Source organism: Somniosus microcephalus, chromosome 5, assembly GCF_052327205.1.
Source record: "Somniosus microcephalus isolate GS21.2 chromosome 5, FLI_Smic_1.0, whole genome shotgun sequence".
In the NCBI taxonomy this organism is placed as follows: domain Eukaryota; kingdom Metazoa; phylum Chordata; class Chondrichthyes; order Squaliformes; family Somniosidae; genus Somniosus; species Somniosus microcephalus.
Genome location: NC_140991.1, coordinates 124,162,874 through 124,184,774, shown reverse-complemented (window position 1 = coordinate 124,184,774; position 21,901 = coordinate 124,162,874). Strand labels below are relative to the sequence as shown.

At 48.8% G+C, this 21,901-nt stretch overlaps 1 protein-coding gene across 1 annotated transcript in view; it reads right to left on the bottom strand.

Moving 5' to 3' along the window:
* Positions 1 to 21,901, bottom strand: part of LOC147117291 (tyrosine-protein phosphatase non-receptor type 3-like) — a 341,164-nt gene that overhangs the window by 30,108 nt on the left and 289,155 nt on the right. The window contains exon 17 of the mRNA XM_085989357.1: positions 7,217 to 7,432. Within this exon, the coding sequence (XP_085845483.1) occupies positions 7,217 to 7,432 (216 nt within the window). The remainder of the gene's footprint in view (positions 1 to 7,216; positions 7,433 to 21,901) is intronic.

The following is a 21,901-nucleotide window of genomic DNA, read 5'->3' as shown; positions in this document are numbered from 1 at the left end:
TTGCTTAAGATAAAAAATCACGGGATTGGGGGTAATATTCTGGCATGGATAGAGGATTGGCTATCTAACAGAAGGCAGAGAGTTGGGATAAATGGTTCATTCTCAGACTGGCAATCAGTAACCAGTGGTGTTCCGCAGGGGTCAGTGCTGGGTCCCCAACTCTTTACAATCTATATTAACGATTTGGAGGAGGGGACCGAGTGTAACATATCAAAGTTTGCAGATGATACTAAGATGGGAGGGAAAGTAGTGAGTGAGGAGGACATAAAAAACCTGCAAGGGGACATAGACAGGCTAAGTAAGTGGGCAGAGATTTGGCAGATGGAATACAATACTGGAAAGTGTGAGGTTATGCACTTTGGCAGGAAAAATCGTAGAGCAAGCTATTATCTTAATGGCAAGAAACTGGAAAGTACTGAAGTACAAAGGGATCTGGGGGTCCTGGTGCACGAAACTCAAAAGGTTAGTATGCAGGTGCAGCAAGTGATTAAGAAGGCCAATGGAATGTTGGCTTTCATTGCTAGGGGGATAGAGTATAAAAATAGGGAGGTATTGCTTCAGTTGTACAAGGTATTGGTGAGACCGCACCTGGAATACTACATACAGTTTTGGTGTCCATACTTAAGAAAGGACATACTTGCTCTCGAGTCAGTACAAAGAAGGTTCACTCGGTTAATCCCGGGGATGAGGGGATGGACATATGAGGAGAGGTTGAGTAGATTGGGACTCTACTCATTGGAGTTCAGAAGAATGAGAGGCGATCTTATTGAAACATATAAGATTGTGAAGGGGTTGGATCGGGTGGATGCGGGGAAGATGTTCCTGATGATGGGTGAAACTAGAACTAGGGGGGCATAGTCTTAGAATAAGGGGCTGCTCTTTCAAAACTGAGATGAGGAGGAACTACTTCACTCAGAGGGTGGTAGGTCCATGGAATATGCTGCCCCAAAAAGCTGTAGAAGCTACATCATTACATAAATTTAAAACAGAAATAGACAGTTTCCTAGAAGTAAAGGGAATTAAGGGTTACGGGGAGCGGGCAGGAATTTGGACAGGAGTCTAGGTTCGGATCGGTCATGGCCCTGTGGGTAGCGGAGCGGGCCCAGGGGCCGTGTAGCCTGATCCTGCTCCTATTTCGTGTGTCTAATTCTGTTAGATTCAGGAGATGGTTCTGTGATAGTGGATTGGCGGTTAGGATCAGATCAGCCATGATCTTATTGAATGGCGGAGCAGGCTCGAGGGGCCGATTGGCCTACTCCTGCTCCTATTTCTTATGTTCTTATGTCAGCAGGCTGTCTAAGCAGCCAATCAAAAGGCAGAATTCTCACAGACAGCGAACAAGGAAGTGAAAAAGCTCTTAAAATTCTAACTTTTTAAAAATGTTGAGAGAGCAAAACAAAGATTAGGGCTCTCATGGGGAAAAGGCAAACCTGAAATAAAGATGGAAAAAATTTTAAAAACCAATTTTTTTCAAAAGTTTCTTAATTTTTTTACAATTAAAATGGACAAATTTCACACTGCACAAAATTAAAATTAGTTTTCCAGGCTCTTAACATTTGTATAGCTGTAATAACGCTGTAAACCCCCAGTTACACCTAATCCCTTTAGGTCTAACTTGTAGTGGGGAATAACAGCGTGTTTTACTGTGGAAGAGCCGAAGTTTTCGTCAGTTTCCCTGTTTTGTTGGGGATGGGGGCAGGAGCACAGTGCAGCCTGCTTTGGAGCTGTCAATGACAGACTGCAACTTTAGGATTTCCGCATGCGCTTGCACCAAATCCAGTTTCAAAGGCGGAATGACGGCAAACGCTACCTGTTTGCCATCATCCGGATCGCAAATTCCGCGCCAATACTTTCATTTATATTGTAGCAACTTAAGGAAGCACAACACTAATTCATTTATCTTTTTAATTCAAGACCTAAAGTTTGCAGATGATACGAAACTTGGCAACATAGCAGATAGTGATGAGGCTAGTTGTAGTCTTCAGGATGACATAGACAGGATGGTTAAATGGGCAGGGAAGCAAGGCAGATGGAATTCAATGCAGAGAAGTGTGAACTGAGACACTTTGGGAGGACTAATATGGAAAGGCAGTATACTATAAATAGCCGATTCTGCAAAGTGTAGTGATCAGAGAGACCTTGGTGTCCATATACACAAATCCTTAAAAGTGGCAAGGCAAGTTGATAATGTGGTTAAAAAAGCTTATGGTTACTTGGGTTTATAAATAGAGGAACAGAATATAAAAGCCAAGAGATCATGTTAGCACTGGTTAAGCCTCAGCTGCAGTATTGTGGACAATTCTGGGCACAACACTTCAGGAAAGATGTAAAGGCCTTAGAAAGGGTACAGAGGAAGTTTACCAGGATGTTACCAAGGATGAGGGACTTCAGTTTTGAGCAGAGGTTGGACTATTCTCCTTGGAACAAAAAAGGTTAAGAAGCAACCTAATAGAGGTTTTCAAAATGATGAGAGATTTTGAGAGCAGATAGAGAATAACTATTCCCTCTGGCAAGTGGGTCAATAACCAGAGGTCATAGAGTTAAAATCATTGGCAAAAGATCTAGAGGAGAGAGGAGGAAAAAATGTTTCACTCAAGAGTTGTCAGGATCTGGAAGTCTCTACCTGAAAAGGTGGTGGAAGCTAATTCCATAAATAATTTTAAAAAGGGAGTTGGACAGGTACTTGAGGATAAGGAACTTACAGGGTTACGGACAAAAAGCAGGGGTGTGGGACGAAGCACAACTGCTCTATCAAACAGGCATGACGGCTGAATGGCCTCCTTCTTTGCTGTAAGTTTCCATGATTCTATTTTTCTGAATTAGAACTTGATAATTCCATTTAATTTTTATTTATCTTTTGAAAAGAGGCAAGTGCATATTTAAATCTATTTAAATGTTTTCCTTGGCTTGTGTTTTGCAGTTTTCCCAAATCTCCCAAGCCTGTCCCCACATGCATCCTCCTTCAGCTTGTACAAGACTAGTTATGCTCTAGCCAGCCAACAGCTGAGGTACTTGTACTAGGCTGTTGTTTAAACTGATTGGTTTTGAATTTTAACCTGCTCTACTGAGGAGGCGGCAAGGAATCCCACCCAATGTCAGCGGAGTCCTTCTATACATATGCACATCGAGTCCTGATGATGTCAATTTTAACTGTTAGTCTGTAGCTTTACTGCAGGTGAAGATAGCCAGGAGAGGCACAGGTCATAGAGTCATAACGGCACAGGAGGCGGCGGCCCATCGAGTCCGTGTCGGCTCTCTGTAGAGCAATCCAGTCAGTCCCATTCCCGCGCTCTATTCCCGTAATCCTGCAAGTTCATTTCCCTCAAGTGCCTATCCAGTTTCCCCTTGAAAACTTGGAGTGTCTCCGCTTCCACCACTTCCGTCGGCAGCGAATTCCAGGTCATCACCACTCACTGCATAAAAAAGTTTTTCCTCACATCCCCCTTTATCTCTTGCTCAAAACCTTAAATCTGTGTCCCCTAGTCCTTGTACCATCAACTAGTGGGAACAACCTTTCCCCGTCTAGCCTATTCAAACCCATCATAATCTTGTACACCTCTATCAAATCACCCCTCAACCTCCTTTGCTCTAATGAAAACAAATCCAGCTTCTCCAACCTGTCCTTGTAGCTAAGATTCCCCATCCCCGGAAGCATTCTGGTAAATCTCCTCTGCACCCTCTCAAAGGCCTTCACATCCTTCCTAAAGTGTGGTGATCAGAACTGGATGCAATACTCCAGTTGTGGCCGAACCAGCACTTTAAGGTTCAGCATAACTGCTATACTTTTGTACTCAATACCTCTATTTATGAAGCCCAAAGTCCCTCTGTCCCTGCACACTCTTTAAAACTCTGCCATTAATTGTATATTGCCTCTCCCTGTTCCTTCTGCCAAAATGCATCACCTCACACTTCTCTGTATTAAATTCCATCTGCCACCTGTCTGCCCATTCTGCTAGCCTTTCTATCTCCTGTTGCAGTGGATTGGTATCATCACTGCTTGCCACACCCCCAAGTTTGGTGTCATTGGCAAATTTAGAAATTCTACTCTGTATTCCAATATCCAGGTCATTTATATATATCAAAAAAGCAGTGGCCCCAGCACTGACCCTTGGGGAACACCACTGTCTACCATCCTCCAGTCTGAAAAACAGCCATTTACCAAAACTCGCTGCTTTCTGTCCTTAAGCCAATTCCTTATCCAAGCTGCCACTGACCCACCTATTCCATGAGCCTCAATTTTGTTAACCAGCCTTCTACGTGGTACTTTGTCAAACGCCTTCCGAAAATCCATGTAGACAACAGGGCAGCACGGTGGCACAGTGGTTAGCACTGTTGCCTCACAGCGCCAGGGACCCGGGTTCAAATCCGGCCTCGGGTGACTGTCTGTGTGGAGTGTGCACATTCTCCCCGTGTTTGCGTGGGTTTTCTCCGGGTGCTCCGGTTTCCTCCCACAGTCCAAAGATGTGCAGGTTAGGTTGATTGGCCATGATAAAAAAAATTGGCCCTTAGTGTTAGGGGGGATTAAATACACGGGGATAGGGCTTGGGTGGGATGGCTGTCGGTGTCGGGATCGGGTGCTAGGGTTTGGATGGTCAGCCATGATCTCGTTGACTGGCGGAGCAGGCTCGAAGGGCTGAATGGCCTACTCCTGCTCCTATCTTCTATGTTTCTATTGCATTCCCTTCATCAATCCTCTGTTACTTCATCAAAAAATTCAATTAGATTAGTCAAACACGATCTGCCTTTTACAAATCTGTGTTGGCTCTCCTTAATTAGCTTAAAGCTCTCCAATGCCCATTAATTTTTTCCTTGATTATTGTTTCTAAAACTTTACTCACCACTGATGCTAAACTGACTGCCCTGTATTACTAGGATTGTCCTTACACCCTTTCTTGAACAATGGTGTCACATTTGCCACTTTCCAATCCTCAGGCACCTCCCCCACATCTAGGGAAGATTGGAAAATTATGGCAAGCCCTTCCACTATCTCCTCCCCCAATTCCCTTAGCAACCTGGGATGCAAGCCATCTGGACCAGGTGACTTGTCCACTCTAAGCATACCCCACTCTAGTACATCCTGTCTATCAATTTTCACCCCTTCCATTGCTTCTACCTTTTCCACTTCTACCGATATTTTGTCAGCATCCACATCCCTAGTAAACACCGATACAAAGTACTCATTGAGTATTCTAGCCTTGCCCTGCGCCGCTAAGCATGTATCACCTTCTTTGTCTCTAATAGGCCCCACCCAGCCTCTTACTACCCGTTTACTGTTTACATGCCAGAAGATGATTTTTGGGTTCCCTTTTATGTTAACCGCCATTCTACTCTCATATTCTCTCTTTGCCAATCTTATTTTCATCTTCACATCCCCTCTCAACTTATTGTATTTGGTCTGGTTCTCCCTTTAAGAATTGACCTGACATGCATCATACACCCTCTTTTTTTGTTTCATCATCTTCTCTATCTCCCTCGTCATCCAAGGAGCCCTTGCTTTGGTTCCCTTACCCTTCCCTCTTGTTGGAATGTACCTAGCCTGTACTTGGAACATCTCCGCCTTAAAGATCACCCATTGTTCCGTTGTGTCAGTTTTTGGTTCCATTTTACCCTGGCTAGATCCTATCGCATACCATTCAAGTTAGCCCTATTCCAGTTTAGAAGTTCCACTCTATCTTGTTCCTTGCTCCTCTCCATTGCTAATCTAAATCTTATGATACAATGATCACTCGTACCCAAGTGTTCTCCAACAGACATTTGGTCGACCTGGCCCACCTCATTCCCCAGCAACAGGTCCAGCAATGCCTCCTTCCTAGTTGGGCCGAGGGCATATTGGTCAAGGAAGTTCTCCTGAACACATTTCAGGAATTCCACCCCCTCCTTTCCCTTTACCCTAGCATTATCCCAATTGCTATTTGGGTAATTAAAGTCCCCCAATATCACCACGCTATAGCTTTTGCATATCTCTGCGATTTCCCTGTAGATTTGCTCCTCTGCCTCCCTCTCACTATTTGGAGGCCTATGGAATACCCCCAATAGCGTGATCATACCCTTTTTGTTCCTCAACTCTAACCAAATGGATTCTGTCCTTGTCCCCTCAAGAACATCCTCCCTTTCCAACACTACGTCTTCCTTAATCAGCACTGCCACCCCACCTCCCTTTTTTCCTTCCCTATCTTTTCTGAACACCTTGTACCCTTGAATATTAAGTGCCCAGTCCTCACTGTTTTTAAGCCACGTTTCCGTTATTGCCACATCATATTGCCACGCGGCTAATTGAGCTTGTAGCTCACCAACTTATTCACCACACTTTGTGCATTTACGTACATGCATTCAAAACCCATTTTTGAATTTTTTGGGGGGTTTTGCGTAGTCTTTTAGGTAATATTGTTTTTACGTTCCTTGTGGGACCAAGGCGAACATGAGCGTTTCTCCAGGCTCCACAATGAAACCTTGGGTCTCCTCTGTTGTGGACTCCCTCCTTCCCGAACCTGAGATTCCCTAAGACGACCCTGGAAACCAATCCTGCCACCTACCTGGTGACAGCCGGCAGCCTCTGGTCCATGCAATTTTTTGCTGTTTCCCACCTGTTGCGGGCAAGAAATCACCCAGCGGGATTTAAATTAACCCTGGGAGTTAAAATAGCCTAATTTCTGGAGCACTGGATGAGTGTCGAACTCACCTCGCTACCCATTCGAACAAATCCACCCTCCGGAGTTAAAATCGGGTCATATACTATTTAAGAATTTGTTTAATTGTACAGACAAAAGGTAGTTAACTTTTGAGTCAATGCTAGAAGGAACTCAAAGTGAAATGAACAGTGTAATTCCCTGCACTGCTGGTAAAGCATTACTTGGCAACAGCACAACCATTTCACCAATACATTGTTTCCAAAACAATCCCATTTCTTTTTCAAGATCAACATAATGAAATCACATGCACTCAAACACTAATATAAAACATGGTTTTGTAAGACAACTCCTATGACAAGATCATTTCAGTCTGTTCAAGGGCACAAACCCAAAACACCATAACTGTATTTCTGACATTTTTAACTTTCATTTACAGCTTTGAGCATTTGCAGTTTTCCCCTTTTACTTGTATCCTGTGACAACACTGGATTTAGCAAAGGGATAAGCAATGTATTCTGAAATAAAATACAGTAGTAGGCAAAAGACAATGTGCTGGTTTTTACAATCTATGAATAAGTGACTCCTACCTCTAAATTAGTAAGTGTCAATTCTCTGAAAACATAGGCAATGTTACAATCCTCTGAGTGACATGTGACCTGAAAGCTGCCATATTTGCATACTTCTGGAAGATCTGGCCAATACTGGTGGCATTTCACCTGTGACATAAAAGCAAACCAAAAACAAAGGTCATCTAAAAAAACAAGAGTGAAGAAGTTCTGAAAAATAATCTGAAACAAATCAAAAATGATAAATTAAAGTGAGATGTAATAATACATTTTAACATTTATTCCTATTAAAAAATACTGGAAAACATTAAAACAGAACATGTTGTATTAAGAAATAAAATATTATAATCTCTTGTGGTTACAGTTAATCCTTTAGTGGTCAACTACAGATTACATGGTAAATCTTCAGAAATGTCACAGTTATTAATCCATTTGTCTGATCATAATTCATCAAAAACGTGGAGTGCATCAATAGCTGATGTCTACTCTAGCCGAAGAAAGTTTTCATACAACATTAAAATGATATACGGTCCCCACCACTTACACCGTCAGCGCTTATCAAGGACAGCCTCCTATTCAGAAAAATGGCACTAATAATTTGTCATCACCATAGGAGTCAATTACATTATGCTGGCTATGCGCAGTTCATTACTTACTGATTTAAAAGTTCTTATGAAATCAGGCTAAGTCAGGTCTTCAAGCAGCTTTAAACAGCTGAATGAAGCTGCCTGAATTCTCTACTTTCCAAATGCCTCCCGCAGTTGTTAAGTTAACAGTGGAAGCAGCTGATGGAGACTTTGGGCAGTTTCATTCAGATGGTTTTACCATCCACCGCATATAGTGGGCAAATTGCGTTAGCACGAATGCGCCTTCTATATGCGGTGGAGAACACGTATCTGTATATTAAAATCTGATGTGTAGTGTTAACTCCCTGTATACACCAACCATAGTTCCTGTGTCATGCTTTTATAAAAGGAAAACCCGCACGAGAACGTGTACAATCAAAAAACCTTATACTGTACCTACATTTTAAAATGAAAAAACTGTCAACTTTTCACTGTCACAGTATGAACCAATTAAGTCACTCAATGCTTTTGAAAACATTTTCAGCCCTCATTTTTCCTCAGTAACTGAAATTTATAAACATTTTAAACAAAAAATAAAAAATCCAAATAATTACATATTTCACAATAACATGATTAAATTTACCCATTGAGTAGTCTTTTTTGTCATGTAATACCTTCATTAAAGTTTATACTTTAAGGCCACAAGCTGTCCCAAAAGCCTGGGAATGGCCCAGATGGCTCTGAAGCTGTTCTAGCACACTCCCATTTTAACTTCAGCAGGAGTATGCTGGACTGTCCAGACAATAGGCTGAGACCCCAATATGTCAGGTCCTTGCCTAATGCTGATGTTTCCTCAAAGGCCTGTTGGGGGACAGAGCCTCTGTCCACTCCATATATGGGTCAGAGGTGCATAAATTAGCCAGTTTTCTTGCTAATGCTACTTGGCATAACACCCTTGCTCTTATTAAACCTCTAACCCACTGTAAGAAACATCTTGGGTGACCTTCTAGTACAACTAAATGATAAAGATGCTATGGAGTGGTGAAATATCGGCTCACATCCATAATAGCTCCACAAGCCAAGTTATTGTTTGTAGCCATGGCACCATAAAGAAAAGCTATATGCATTGGAACATGAATGTATGGAGAAAATAGATCAACCAACAACCAAAGATTATGTAATTCCCAGGGCCTTTCTGGTATCTGGTTTAAAAATAGCATTGGTGGTGTCTACAGAGTAAAATAAAACCAAAGCTAGGGAGGAATTTTAAGGTTGTATTCTCACCATGAGCTTGGGTGAGTTTTGAATTGCTTAAGCTTTCCTCTTGTGCTTTAAGACTTCTTCTGAACTTCTGGTGGTAATTTTAACTTTTATCACCGGGCGAAAAATGGGCGATAGCAAATCGGCAGCATGGAAAAGAAAATCGGAGGGCACAAATAACCTCCCAGAGATGTCAGGGAACATAGGGTCTAATGAGAGGGAGGAACTGAATGAAATCAGTATTTGTAGGGAAATTGATGGGATTAAAGGCCGATAAATCCCCAGGGCCTGATAATCTACATCCTAGGGTACTTAAGGAAGTGACTCTAGAAATAGTAGATGTATTGCTGGTCATCTTCCAAAATTCTATAGACTCTGGAACACTTCCCATGGATTGGAGGGTAGCTAATGTAACCCCACTATTTAAAAAAGGTAGTAGAGAGAAAATGGGGAATTATAGGCCGGTAAGCCTGACATCAGTAGTGGAGAAAATGCTAGAGTCCATTATAAAAGATGTAATAGCAGAGCACTTGGAAAACAGTGACAGGATCGGACAAAGTCAACATGGATTTACAAAAGGTAAATCGTGCTCGACTAATCTACTGAAATTTTTTGAGGATGTAACTGGTAGAATAGATAAGGGAGAACCAGTGGATGTGGTGTATTTGGACTTTCAGAAGGCTTTCGATAAGGTCCCGCATAAGAGATTAGCGTGCAAAGTTAAAGCAAATGGGATTGGGGGTAAGGTACTGACTTGGATGGAGAACTGGTTGGCAGACAGGAAGCAAAGAGTTGGAATAAACGGGTCTTTTTCTGAGTGGCCGACAGTGACTAGTGGGGTACCGCAGGGATCGGTGCTAGGACCCCAGCTATTCACAATATATATTAATGATGATCTAGACGAGGGAACTAGATGTAATATCTCCAAGTTTGCAGACGACAAAAAGCTGGGTGGGCGTGTGTGCTGTGAGGAGGATGCAGAGAAACTCCAGTATGATTTGGACAGGTTGGGTGATTATACTGCATCTGCCATGCATCTGCCCAATGTGGATAAATGTGAGATTATCCATGTTGGTGGCAAAAACAGGAAGGCAGATTATTATCTGAACGGCAATAGATTGGGAAAAGGGGAAGTGCAATGAGACCTGGGTGTCCTTGTGCACCAGTCGCTGAAGGTAAGCAGCAGGTGCAGCAGACGGTTAAGAAGACAAATGGTATGTTGGCCTTCATAGCGAGAGGATTCGAGTACAAGAGCAAGGATGTCTTGCTGCAGTTGTACAGGGCCTTGGTGAGACCACACCTTGAGTATTATGTGCAGTTTTGGTTGCCTTATCTGAGGAAGGATGTTCTTGCCATGGAGGGAGTGCAGCGAAGATTCACCAGACTGATACCTGGGATGGCAGGAATGACGTATGAAGAGAGATTGGGTCGATTAGGCTTATATTCGCTAGAGTTTAGAAGAATGAGAGGGGATCTCATTGAAACATACAAAATTCTAACAGGACTAGACAGACTAGATGCAGGAAGGATGTTCCTGATGGCGGGGAGTCCAGAACCAGGGATCACAGTCTAAAGATAAGGGGTAAGCCATTTAGGACTGAGATGAGGAGGAATTTCTTCACCCAGAGAGTGGTGAACCTGTGAAATTCTCTACCACAGAAGGCAGTTGAGGCCAATTCATTAAATATATTCAAGAAGGAGTTAGATATATTTCTTAAGGCTAAAGGGATCAAGGGATATGGAGAGAAAGCAGGGACAGGGTACTGAATTTGGATGATCAGCCATGATCTCATTAAATGGTGGAGCAGGCTCGAGGGGCCGAATGGCCTACTCCTGCTCCTATCTTCTATGTTTCTATGTAAACCAGGCTAATTCGTTATTACTCATTTTTCACCCGGTGATAAAAGTTAAAATGACCCCCCTCTGTGTTTTAATCATTATTATTCTCCATATAATGCATAAGTATTATAAACCTGTTTTCAAAAAGGTAAAGATTTTGACTCCAACATTGTTTTTCCTTTTTGTCCTATTGCAAATCTTCTCCTGTAATCTTAAGGTGTTCCTTGTGATGTAAAGTTGCACATGAAAACTTGATGGCTAAATTTGAACCACATTTTAAGCACTCTCTGGGTAAAGGTGGTTCAACTGAATTCCCTATGGGATTTATTAGTGACTATCTTATATTTATGGCCCCTAGTTTTGGTCACCCCAGAGGTGAAAATATCTTCTCTATGTCTACCCCATTAAACCCTTTCACAATCTTAAAGACTTCTATCAGGTCAGTCATCAGCTCTCTCTTTTGTAGAAAAAGAGCCCCAGTCTGTTGAATCTTTCCTGATAGCTATAACCTCTCAGTTCTGGAATCATCACGATAAATCTAGTTGAACCCTCTCCAGTGCATCTACATCCTTTTTATAATATGGAGACCAGAACTGTCCACAGTAATCCAAGTGTGGTCTATACAAGTTTAACATCGCTTCTTCTGCTTTTCAATTCTATCCCTCTAGAAATAAACCCCAGTGCTTTGTTTGCTTTTTTTGTGGCCTTATTAATCTGCATCACTGTTTTTGGTGATTTGTGTATCAGTACCCCCAGATCCCTCTGCTCCTCTTTAAGGCTAAAGGGATCAAGGGATATGGAGACTCTGGAGGAGGATGTGTGTTGCAAAACAACATGTATGCGATGGCAATAGAAAACATATTCATTAAACATGTTGTTCCTTTTCATAGTATGATAAACATTCAATTTCTGGATCAGAGTCCAAATGGAGGAGATATCCAACTCCAATATATTATCCCACAATGAGGCAGAAAGTGGAAACAAGGAAGACCCCCTTGGACACGTAAATTGGTGCACTGCGGTTACTAGAATCAGACCTTCACCCCGAATAAAGATCGGAGGGGACATTCCTTATGAAAATGATTGAATGGCTAAAACCACCCAACCCTGCTGTATCCTTTCTAAATGCAGCAATCCATCATGTTCAAGTTTATAATTACAATATATTGTGTACCATTATATTTGGAATTTTTATATCAGTGTTCAAATAAGTGACCAGTGATTACAAACAAAATTCTAGGTCACTGAGTTGACATTAATGGTTTATACATACCCCAAAATGTACAGTTTGCTGGAGACTGCATCTCTTCCCTCCCCTCACAATGTCAAATATTCAGGTCCTGAAAATAGTTTCCTTTACTGCTGCAATATCTTATTTTAGCCACTACATGATGCAAGTGACCCACTTAAATAGTCTCAAACTTCTTGTAGTGGAAGTACTGCAAAACTTCAATGCCACACATTTCCTTGATTTATTTTACTGGCTCTGGTTTGCTTTCCCCCTCTCCTCAAAAAATGAACAAATCTTATACCCAGAAATATTTTGAATTTCTCTTTCAAGCATTTATTTAAAAAAAACAAGTATACACCTTGAAATTGTTCTCTAGCCTCTGTTTTGCTTTCAATTTCTAGCTTCCACCAATGCCATTTTCAACCAGCTACAGAAACAGGCCTGGAAATGACATTCTGATGGATTGTTGGTCAATCCATCTGGTTTTCTGCTCGATTTCTCCATCCAATTGTATCTCTATGGTAGCATGGCTACAAACAGGAGCTTGGCATGTGAGGAAATTTACATTTTTGGGTTTTTACACTAGATATAGCTCCTTGGGATGCTTTTCTATGTTAATGGTGCTATATAAATGCAAATTGTTGTTGGGTTCAGTGACAATCACCATTCTGTAAGTAGATCTTGCTTATCTTGCATCTCCTACGAATCAGAAAGTGACTTATATTAACCCACTATCTAGGTATATTTAGTGAAACCCAGGAATACTTGCCATTATATTCTACATTTCCAAAAATATCACAGTCTACCATGTGATATCCTTGTCTTCAGTAGCTGCATGAATGTATACGATCAGACCAAGGCTTCGGTCACAAACCAATAAACACATGTATTTAACATTGCAGATAAACAAATAGTAATCAGTACAAACAGTCTATTTAGTAGTTAGAATCTTTACTACTCTCAAAATGTCAAAACAACAGACGCTTCTCCTGCGTTCGAGGTAAATTTGATCTTTGAAACATAGACACTCAATTCTTACTTGGCAAAACACTACCACTGAGCCTCTGCCTAGCTCAGTACCTCAGCTGGCTTCAAACTGGTGTGAAGTCAGGTATAACATTTACTGAAACAAGGGGGTCGATATTAACCACCCCTACCCCCGCAACCATGACAGGCGGGAGGGGGTCTGGGGGGTTGTAGGGTTAAAAATGTAAAATTGCGAAACGCGTTCCCCAAGCAGTCGTTTTTAAGGCGGCAGGTTGTGTGTTGTGCCTGTACCCCTTCTTGGGGAGGTGGGACACTTCTTTATAATATTTAAATCAGGCTCCCACAGTGCAGTTGGAAACCCGATTTAAATTGAACGGTTACCAGCTGGGTTTCCCAAAGCTTGGTAAACCCGGCAGCTAAATGGAGACTCGGGAGCTGTTGGCTGCAGAAGGTAAGTGCTTTTTGGAGCACTCCTCGGTGAGCCAGGAGGAACAGGAGTGCTTCGCCCGGTCCCTCATGCAAATCTTTTGCCGATTGTGGCCTCTCCTTGCTGCCACGTTTGCGCCAAACTCTCCCTGTCCAACCCCCGATTCAGAGCCTCCTGCCCCACGATCTGCCCATTCCCCCTCCAATCCCCGATCCCAAGCCTCCTGCCCTGCGATTTACATACACTCCTCCAACCCCCGATCCCGCACCTCCTGCCCCGCGATCTGCTGACACCCCCTCCAACCTCAGATTCCAAGCCTCTCACCCAGTGATCTATAGACCATTCCCACCACCCCCACTCCCTAATTTTTTCTTCCCTCCCTCCTTCCCGATTGCCGGGCTCCAACTCCCCCCAGCAATCCGCGATCTCCCCCCACCCGATTGCCGGGGACCATCCCCCAACAGTCCCTGGCTGCGGCCTTTTGCCGTTGGCTTACCTGCCCGGCAGCTGGGCAGCCTGTCAAGTTGGCTGGCTGCTGTGCAGGAAACGAAATTAAAAAATGATAATGAGGTCTTGCTGTTAAATTCGGCAGGACCTCCTGCTACCACCCTCCCCCACTCCCAGTAAATATTGGGGCCAAGCTTTCATTAAAAAATGCACTCCTTCATAACTACACTGGATTTACTGCCACTAATGGTATTCAAGCAGACATGCCTGTGGACCAAGCATGGACCTCCTGTAGGTCAGTAGTCTAAACAAATGGCTTGATCAGTTAAACATATTAACATAATTAAGCTACTGCTGTTAGATGGGTTACTATCCAAGTAGAATGATGACAATGAAACCACACAGACAAAAGCCTTTCTGTACTATACATGAGGTGCAAAAATTAGACAGACTGTGATGTGTATTCCTGTAGCTTAGAGAAGCTATTTCCTCTTGGGGGAATCCAGAACAAGGGGGTACAATCCTAAAATTAGAGCTAGGCCATTCAGAAGTGAACTCAGAAAGCACTTTTTCCACAAAGGGCAGTGGAAATCTTCCCCCAAAAGGCTGGGGATGCTGGGTGAATTGACATTTTCAAGACTTATATTAACAGATTTACATCATGTAAGGAATATGGATCAAATGTAGTTGAGGTACAGATCAGCCATTATTTAATTGAATTGTGGAACAGGCTCGAGGGGCTGAATGGCCTACTCCTTTATTCCTAGAAACGACTATGAACCGTACATGTGTCGTGACCAGCAAGACAGAATCTGATAACTAATCAAAGAAAAAAATGCTTCATTTTGTCATAGTGGATGGGAACCAATGCTCCACACAGCAAAGTGGTACTTTAGTTCTAAGAAAATTGAATTAACAGATAACTTTGAACTAAGAGTATATATTATATATTCAAAAGCTTGGGTATGTGCATTACCAAAAAGAAAGACAATTTTAACACTTACAATTGAATGCAGGCAAACAATTCTAATGAAAATTTTTGTATCTGAAGAGTTGAATGCCATGATGCAGTAGCATGTTCTGGCCACTAAGTGGTAGGAGTTTTCATCTTCCATCTTACATTGTAGGTTACTACCAAGCCTCATGTTCTGGATCACCTGCTGCTTCCTATTTGTTTTCCACTGCCTGTACCGGCCTTACTCGGAGCGGTTGTCCTTGATCTCCTGCCCCACTCTTATTGCTTCCAGTGCCCTGCTGAACTCGAATGATTGCCCTAGCCTTTCTTTATTCCTTCCCATGCTCCCTGCTTTGCCTCCCACCTAACAAATCTCTGCACCTCCTCCACTTCCCATTCCCTTCAGCCCTTTTGCCACCCTCATTGTGTCCCATGCCCTGCCTCCTTCAAGGCCAAGGCCCTCCCACTGTTCTTCTCCTGGCCGTACTGGCCAGTGTAGGAGATATATTTAAGCCATAAGGGACAGGTCAGAGTGGCCTCAATTTGAAATTGGTATTGGGCCCTACTCCTCTGGCCATTTCTTCGGCCCTTCTAATCATACCCCTCTCTGTATTTTTTCTTTGTTCAATTGGTCATTTCAGCCATCAGACAGATCACTGCCCCAGTAGTGAAGCCTGTGCCATGAAAACAGGTCACATTACACATTAAAAAAATTCTCAGAGTAAATCTGGCCAGTATCATAAACAAATAGACACACACAAAGAAACTGAACACAGATTAAGGCCAAAAGCAGAAACGGAGACAAATTTACCCAAAAAACAGATAGCAATGACAGAGAAATGCAGATACAAAGAAGGTTGATTAACTGAAAAATGGAAACACATCAAGGAGACAGAGACACATAGAATGATATCAGAGACACAGAAGGTAAACTGATGATGTGCACATCAGTGCAAAAAGACACATTGACAACACCTAGACAAAATAGTCCATACTCAAGTCCCTCTAATTTACCATGAGCGGCACTATGGGGAATCTACTGGTGTGCATTGGTACGAGTATGCCTGTATGCATGCCTTTAATCGAGCAAAAACGTTCGAAGGTGCTTCACAAAGTAGGAGGTTCAGAGCAGGAGTATAGAGAAGAGGCATGGGAGGAAAAATAGAGGCATGATTGATGAGGTAGATTTTAAATGGAGGAATTTAAAGATGGAGAAAAATAGGTGGCAGAAGTTTTAGTAAAATAAATTCTATACTGTGGGGACAAGGTGACTTAAGGCTCTGCAATTAATCAGACTTGACTGCCCCCCCCCCCCACCAAGCTTAGTATCACCCTTGAAACTCACAAGTCTGAGAGAGTTCAGGAAGTAATTCGACATTTACCATGTTGGCATTCATTGCAGAGCCTTCAAAAACCTCACCATGCTCTCTGGGCTGTTCTTCCTACTTCTACATACTTATATACGATAGAATGGAGGTAATGGAGTTCTCAAAATGCTCAAGAACAGAGTATTTTGGGGAAGCAAATTTAAAATTGTACATACTTCTTCCAAATGGTGTCCCCCAATTGCTAGAGCTTTAATCTAAATAAATTATGGGAGAAATTTGGATTTATTTATATTCAACTAGCTGCGGGTGCCCGGTGGTGCCGAGGCTTTTGTGAGGGCATGTTGTTGTTGGAAGAGAGAGAGAGCGCGAGTGGGGGGGGGGGAGAGAGAGCGCGAGTGGGGGGGGAGAGAGAGCGCGAGTGGGGGGGAGAGAGAGCGCGAGTGGGGGGGAGAGAGAGCGCGAGTGGGGGGGAGAGAGAGCGCGAGTGGGGGGGGAGAGAGAGCGCGAGTGGGGGGGAGAGAGAGCGCGAGTGGGGGGGAGAGAGAGCGCGAGTGGGGGGGAGAGAGAGCGCGAGTGGGGGGGAGAGAGAGCGCGAGTGGGGGGGAGAGAGAGCGCGAGTGGGGGGGAGAGAGAGCGCGAGTGGGGGGGAGAGAGAGCGCGAGTGGGGGGGGAGAGAGAGCGCGAGTGGGGGGGAGAGAGAGCGCGAGTGGGGGGGAGAGAGAGCGCGAGTGGGGGGAGAGAGAGCGCGAGTGGGGGGGAGAGAGAGCGCGAGTGGGGGGGGAGAGAGAGCGCGAGTGGGGGGGAGAGAGAGCGCGAGTGGGGGGGGAGAGAGAGCGCGAGTGGGGGGGAGGAGAGAGCGCGAGTGGGGGGGAGAGAGAGCGCGAGTGGGGGGGAGAGAGAGCGCGAGTGGGGGGGAGAGAGAGAGCGCGAGTGGGGGGGGAGAGAGAGCGCGAGTGGGGGGGAGAGAGAGCGCGAGTGGGGGGGAGAGAGAGCGCGAGTGGGGGGGAGAGAGAGCGCGAGTGGGGGGGAGAGAGAGCGCGAGTGGGGGGGAGAGAGAGCGCGAGTGGGGGGGAGAGAGAGCGCGAGTGGGGGGGAGAGAGAGCGCGAGTGGGGGGGAGAGAGAGCGCGAGTGGGGGGGAGAGAGAGCGCGAGTGGGGGGGAGAGAGAGCGCGAGTGGGGGGGAGAGAGAGCGCGAGTGGGGGGGAGAGAGAGCGCGAGTGGGGGGGAGAGAGAGCGCGAGTGGGGGGGAGAGAGAGCGCGAGTGGGGGGGAGAGAGAGCGCGAGTGGGGGGGAGAGAGAGCGCGAGTGGGGGGGAGAGAGAGCGCGAGTGGGGGGGAAGAGAGAGCGCGAGTGGGGGGGAAGAGAGAGCGCGAGTGGGGGGGAAGAGAGAGCGCGAGTGGGGGGGGAAGAGAGAGCGCGAGTGGGGGGGAAGAGAGAGCGCGACTGGGGGGGAAGAGAGAGCGCGACTGGGGGGAAGAGAGAGCGCGACTGGGGGGGAAGAGAGAGCGCGACTGGGGGGAAGAGAGAGCGCGACTGGGGGGGAAGAGAGAGCGCGACTGGGGGGGAAGAGAGAGCGCGACTGGGGGGGAAGAGAGAGCGCGACTGGGGGGGAAGAGAGAGCGCGACTGGGGGGGAAGAGAGAGCGCGACTGGGGGGGAAGAGAGAGCGCGACTGGGGGGGGGAAGAGAGAGCGCGACTGGGGGGGGGAAGAGAGAGCGCGAGTGGGGGGGGGGGGGAAGAGAGAGCGCGAGTGGGGGGGGGGGGGAAGAGAGAGCGCGAGTGGGGGGGGGGAAAGAGAGAGCGCGAGTGGGGGGGGGGAAAGAGAGAGCGCGAGTGGGGGGGGGGGAAGAGAGAGCGCGAGTGGGGGGGGGGGGAAGAGAGAGCGCGAGTGGGGGGGGGGGAAGAGAGAGCGCGAGTGGGGGGGGAGAAGAGAGAGCGCGAGTGGGGGGTGAAGAGAGAGCGCGAGTGGGGGGGGGAAGAGAGAGCACGAGTGGGGGGGAAGAGAGAGAGCGAGTGGGGGGGAAGAGAGAGAGCGAGTGGGGGGGAAGAGAGAGAGCGAGTGGGGGGGAAGAGAGAGAGCGAGTGGGGGGGGAAGAGAGAGAGCGAGTGGGGGGGGAAGAGAGAGAGCGAGTGGGGGGGAAGAGAGAGAGCGAGTGGGGGGGGGAAGAGAGAGAGCGAGTGGGGGGGAAGAGAGAGAGCGAGTGGGGGGGAAGAGAGAGAGCGAGTGGGGGGGAAGAGAGAGAGCGAGTGGGGGGGGAAGAGAGAGAGCGAGTGGGGGGGAAGAGAGAGAGCGAGTGGGGGGGGAAGAGAGAGAGCGAGTGGGGGGGAAGAGAGAGAGCGAGTGGGGGGGAAGAGAGAGAGCGAGTGGGGGGGAAGAGAGAGAGCGAGTGGGGGGGAAGAGAGAGCGCGAGTGGGGGGGAAGAGAGAGAGAGCGAGTGGGGGGGAAGAGAGAGAGCGAGTGGGGGGGAAGAGAGAGAGCGAGTGGGGGGAAGAGAGAGAGCGAGTGGGGGGGAAGAGAGAGAGCGAGTGGGGGGGAAGAGAGAGAGCGAGTGGGGGGAAGAGAGAGAGCGAGTGGGGGGAAGAGAGAGAGCGAGTGGGGGGGAAGAGAGAGAGCGAGTGGGGGGGAAGAGAGAGAGCGAGTGGGGGGGAAGAGAGAGAGCGAGTGGGGGGGAAGAGAGAGAGCGAGTGGGGGGGAAGAGAGAGAGCGAGTGGGGGGGAAGAGAGAGAGCGAGTGGGGGGGAAGAGAGAGAGCGAGTGGGGGGGAAGAGAGAGAGCGAGTGGGGGGGAAGAGAGAGAGCGAGTGGGGGGGAAGAGAGAGAGCGAGTGGGGGGGAAGAGAGAGAGCGAGTGGGGGGGAAGAGAGAGAGCGAGTGGGGGGGAAGAGAGAGAGCGAGTGGGGGGGAAGAGAGAGAGCGAGTGGGGGGGGAAGAGAGAGAGCGAGTGGGGGGGAAGAGAGAGAGCGAGTGGGGGGGAAGAGAGAGAGCGAGTGGGGGGAAGAGAGAGAGCGAGTGGGGGGGAAGAGAGAGAGCGAGTGGGGGGGAAGAGAGAGAGCGAGTGGGGGGGAAGAGAGAGAGCGAGTGGGGGGGAAGAGAGAGAGCGAGTGGGGGGGAAGAGAGAGAGCGAGTGGGGGGGAAGAGAGAGAGCGAGTGGGGGGGAAGAGAGAGAGCGAGTGGGGGGGAAGAGAGAGAGCGAGTGGGGGGAAGAGAGAGAGCGAGTGGGGGGGAAGAGAGAGAGCGAGTGGGGGGGAAGAGAGAGAGCGAGTGGGGGGGAAGAGAGAGAGCGAGTGGGGGGGAAGAGAGAGAGCGAGTGGGGGGGAAGAGAGAGAGCGAGTGGGGGGAAGAGAGAGAGCGAGTGGGGGGGAAGAGAGAGAGCGAGTGGGGGGGAAGAGAGAGAGCGAGTGGGGGGGAAGAGAGAGAGCGAGTGGGGGGGAAGAGAGAGAGCGAGTGGGGGGGAAGAGAGAGAGCGAGTGGGGGGGAAGAGAGAGAGCGAGTGGGGGGAAGAGAGAGAGCGAGTGGGGGGGAAGAGAGAGAGCGAGTGGGGGGGAAGAGAGAGAGCGAGTGGGGGGGAAGAGAGAGAGCGAGTGGGGGGGAAGAGAGAGAGCGAGTGGGGGGGAAGAGAGAGAGCGAGTGGGGGGGGAAGAGAGAGAGCGAGTGGGGGGGAAGAGAGAGAGCGAGTGGGGGGGAAGAGAGAGAGCGAGTGGGGGGGAAGAGAGAGAGCGAGTGGGGGGGAAGAGAGAGAGCGAGTGGGGGGGAAGAGAGAGAGCGAGTGGGGGGAAGAGAGAGAGCGAGTGGGGGGAAGAGAGAGAGCGAGTGGGGGGGAAGAGAGAGAGCGAGTGGGGGGGAAGAGAGAGAGCGAGTGGGGGGGAAGAGAGAGAGCGAGTGGGGGGGAAGAGAGAGAGCGAGTGGGGGGGAAGAGAGAGAGCGAGTGGGGGGGAGAGAGAGAGCGAGTGGGGGGGAAGAGAGAGAGCGAGTGGGGGGGAAGAGAGAGAGCGAGTGGGGGGGAAGAGAGAGAGCGAGTGGGGGGGAAGAGAGAGAGCGAGTGGGGGGGAAGAGAGAGAGCGAGTGGGGGGGAAGAGAGAGAGCGAGTGGGGGGGAAGAGAGAGAGCGAGTGGGGGGGAAGAGAGAGAGCGAGTGGGGGGGGAAGAGAGAGAGCGAGTGGGGGGGAAGAGAGAGAGCGAGTGGGGGGGAAGAGAGAGAGCGAGTGGGGGGGAAGAGAGAGAGCGAGTGGGGGGGGAAGAGAGAGAGCGAGTGGGGGGGAAGAGAGAGAGCGAGTGGGGGGGAAGAGAGAGAGCGAGTGGGGGGGAAGAGAGAGAGCGAGTGGGGGGGGAAGAGAGAGAGCGAGTGGGGGGGAAGAGAGAGAGCGAGTGGGGGGAAGAGAGAGAGCGAGTGGGGGGGAGAGAGAGCGCGAGTGGGGGGGAGAGAGAGCGCGAGTGGGGGGGGAGAGAGAGCGCGAGTGGGGGGGAGAGAGAGCGCGAGTGGGGGGGAGAGAGAGCGCGAGTGGGGGGGAGAGAGAGCGCGAGTGGGGGGGAGAGAGAGCGCGAGTGGGGGGGAGAGAGAGCGCGAGTGGGGGGGAGAGAGAGCGCGAGTGGGGGGGAGAGAGAGCGCGAGTGGGGGGGAGAGAGAGCGCGAGTGGGGGGGAGAGAGAGCGCGAGTGGGGGGGGAGAGAGAGCGCGAGTGGGGGGGAGAGAGAGCGCGAGTGGGGGGGAGAGAGAGCGCGAGTGGGGGGGAGAGAGAGCGCGAGTGGGGGGGAAGAGAGAGCGCGAGTGGGGGGGAAGAGAGAGCGCGAGTGGGGGGGAAGAGAGAGCGCGACTGGGGGGGAGAGAGAGCGCGACTGGGGGGGAAGAGAGAGCGCGACTGGGGGGGAAGAGAGAGCGCGACTGGGGGGAAGAGAGAGCGCGACTGGGGGGGAAGAGAGAGCGCGACTGGGGGGGAAGAGAGAGCGCGACTGGGGGGGAAGAGAGAGCGCGACTGGGGGGGAAGAGAGAGCGCGACTGGGGGGGGAAGAGAGAGCGCGACTGGGGGGGAAGAGAGAGCGCGACTGGGGGGGGAAGAGAGAGCGCGACTGGGGGGGAAGAGAGAGCGCGACTGGGGGGGGAAGAGAGAGCGCGACTGGGGGGGGAAGAGAGAGCGCGACTGGGGGGGGGGAAGAGAGAGCGCGAGTGGGGGGGGGGGAAGAGAGAGCGCGAGTGGGGGGGGGGGAAGAGAGAGCGCGAGTGGGGGGGGGGAAGAGAGAGCGCGAGTGGGGGGGGGGGAAAGAGAGAGCGCGAGTGGGGGGGGGGAAGAGAGAGCGCGAGTGGGGGGGGGGAAGAGAGAGCGCGAGTGGGGGGGGGAGAAGAGAGAGCGCGAGTGGGGGGGGAGAAGAGAGAGCGCGAGTGGGGGGGGGAAGAGAGAGCACGAGTGGGGGGGGAAGAGAGAGAGCGAGTGGGGGGGAAGAGAGAGAGCGAGTGGGGGGGAAGAGAGAGAGCGAGTGGGGGGGAAGAGAGAGAGCGAGTGGGGGGAAGAGAGAGAGCGAGTGGGGGGGGAAGAGAGAGAGCGAGTGGGGGGGGAAGAGAGAGAGCGAGTGGGGGGGAAGAGAGAGAGCGAGTGGGGGGGGGAAGAGAGAGAGCGAGTGGGGGGGAAGAGAGAGAGCGAGTGGGGGGGAAGAGAGAGAGCGAGTGGGGGGAAGAGA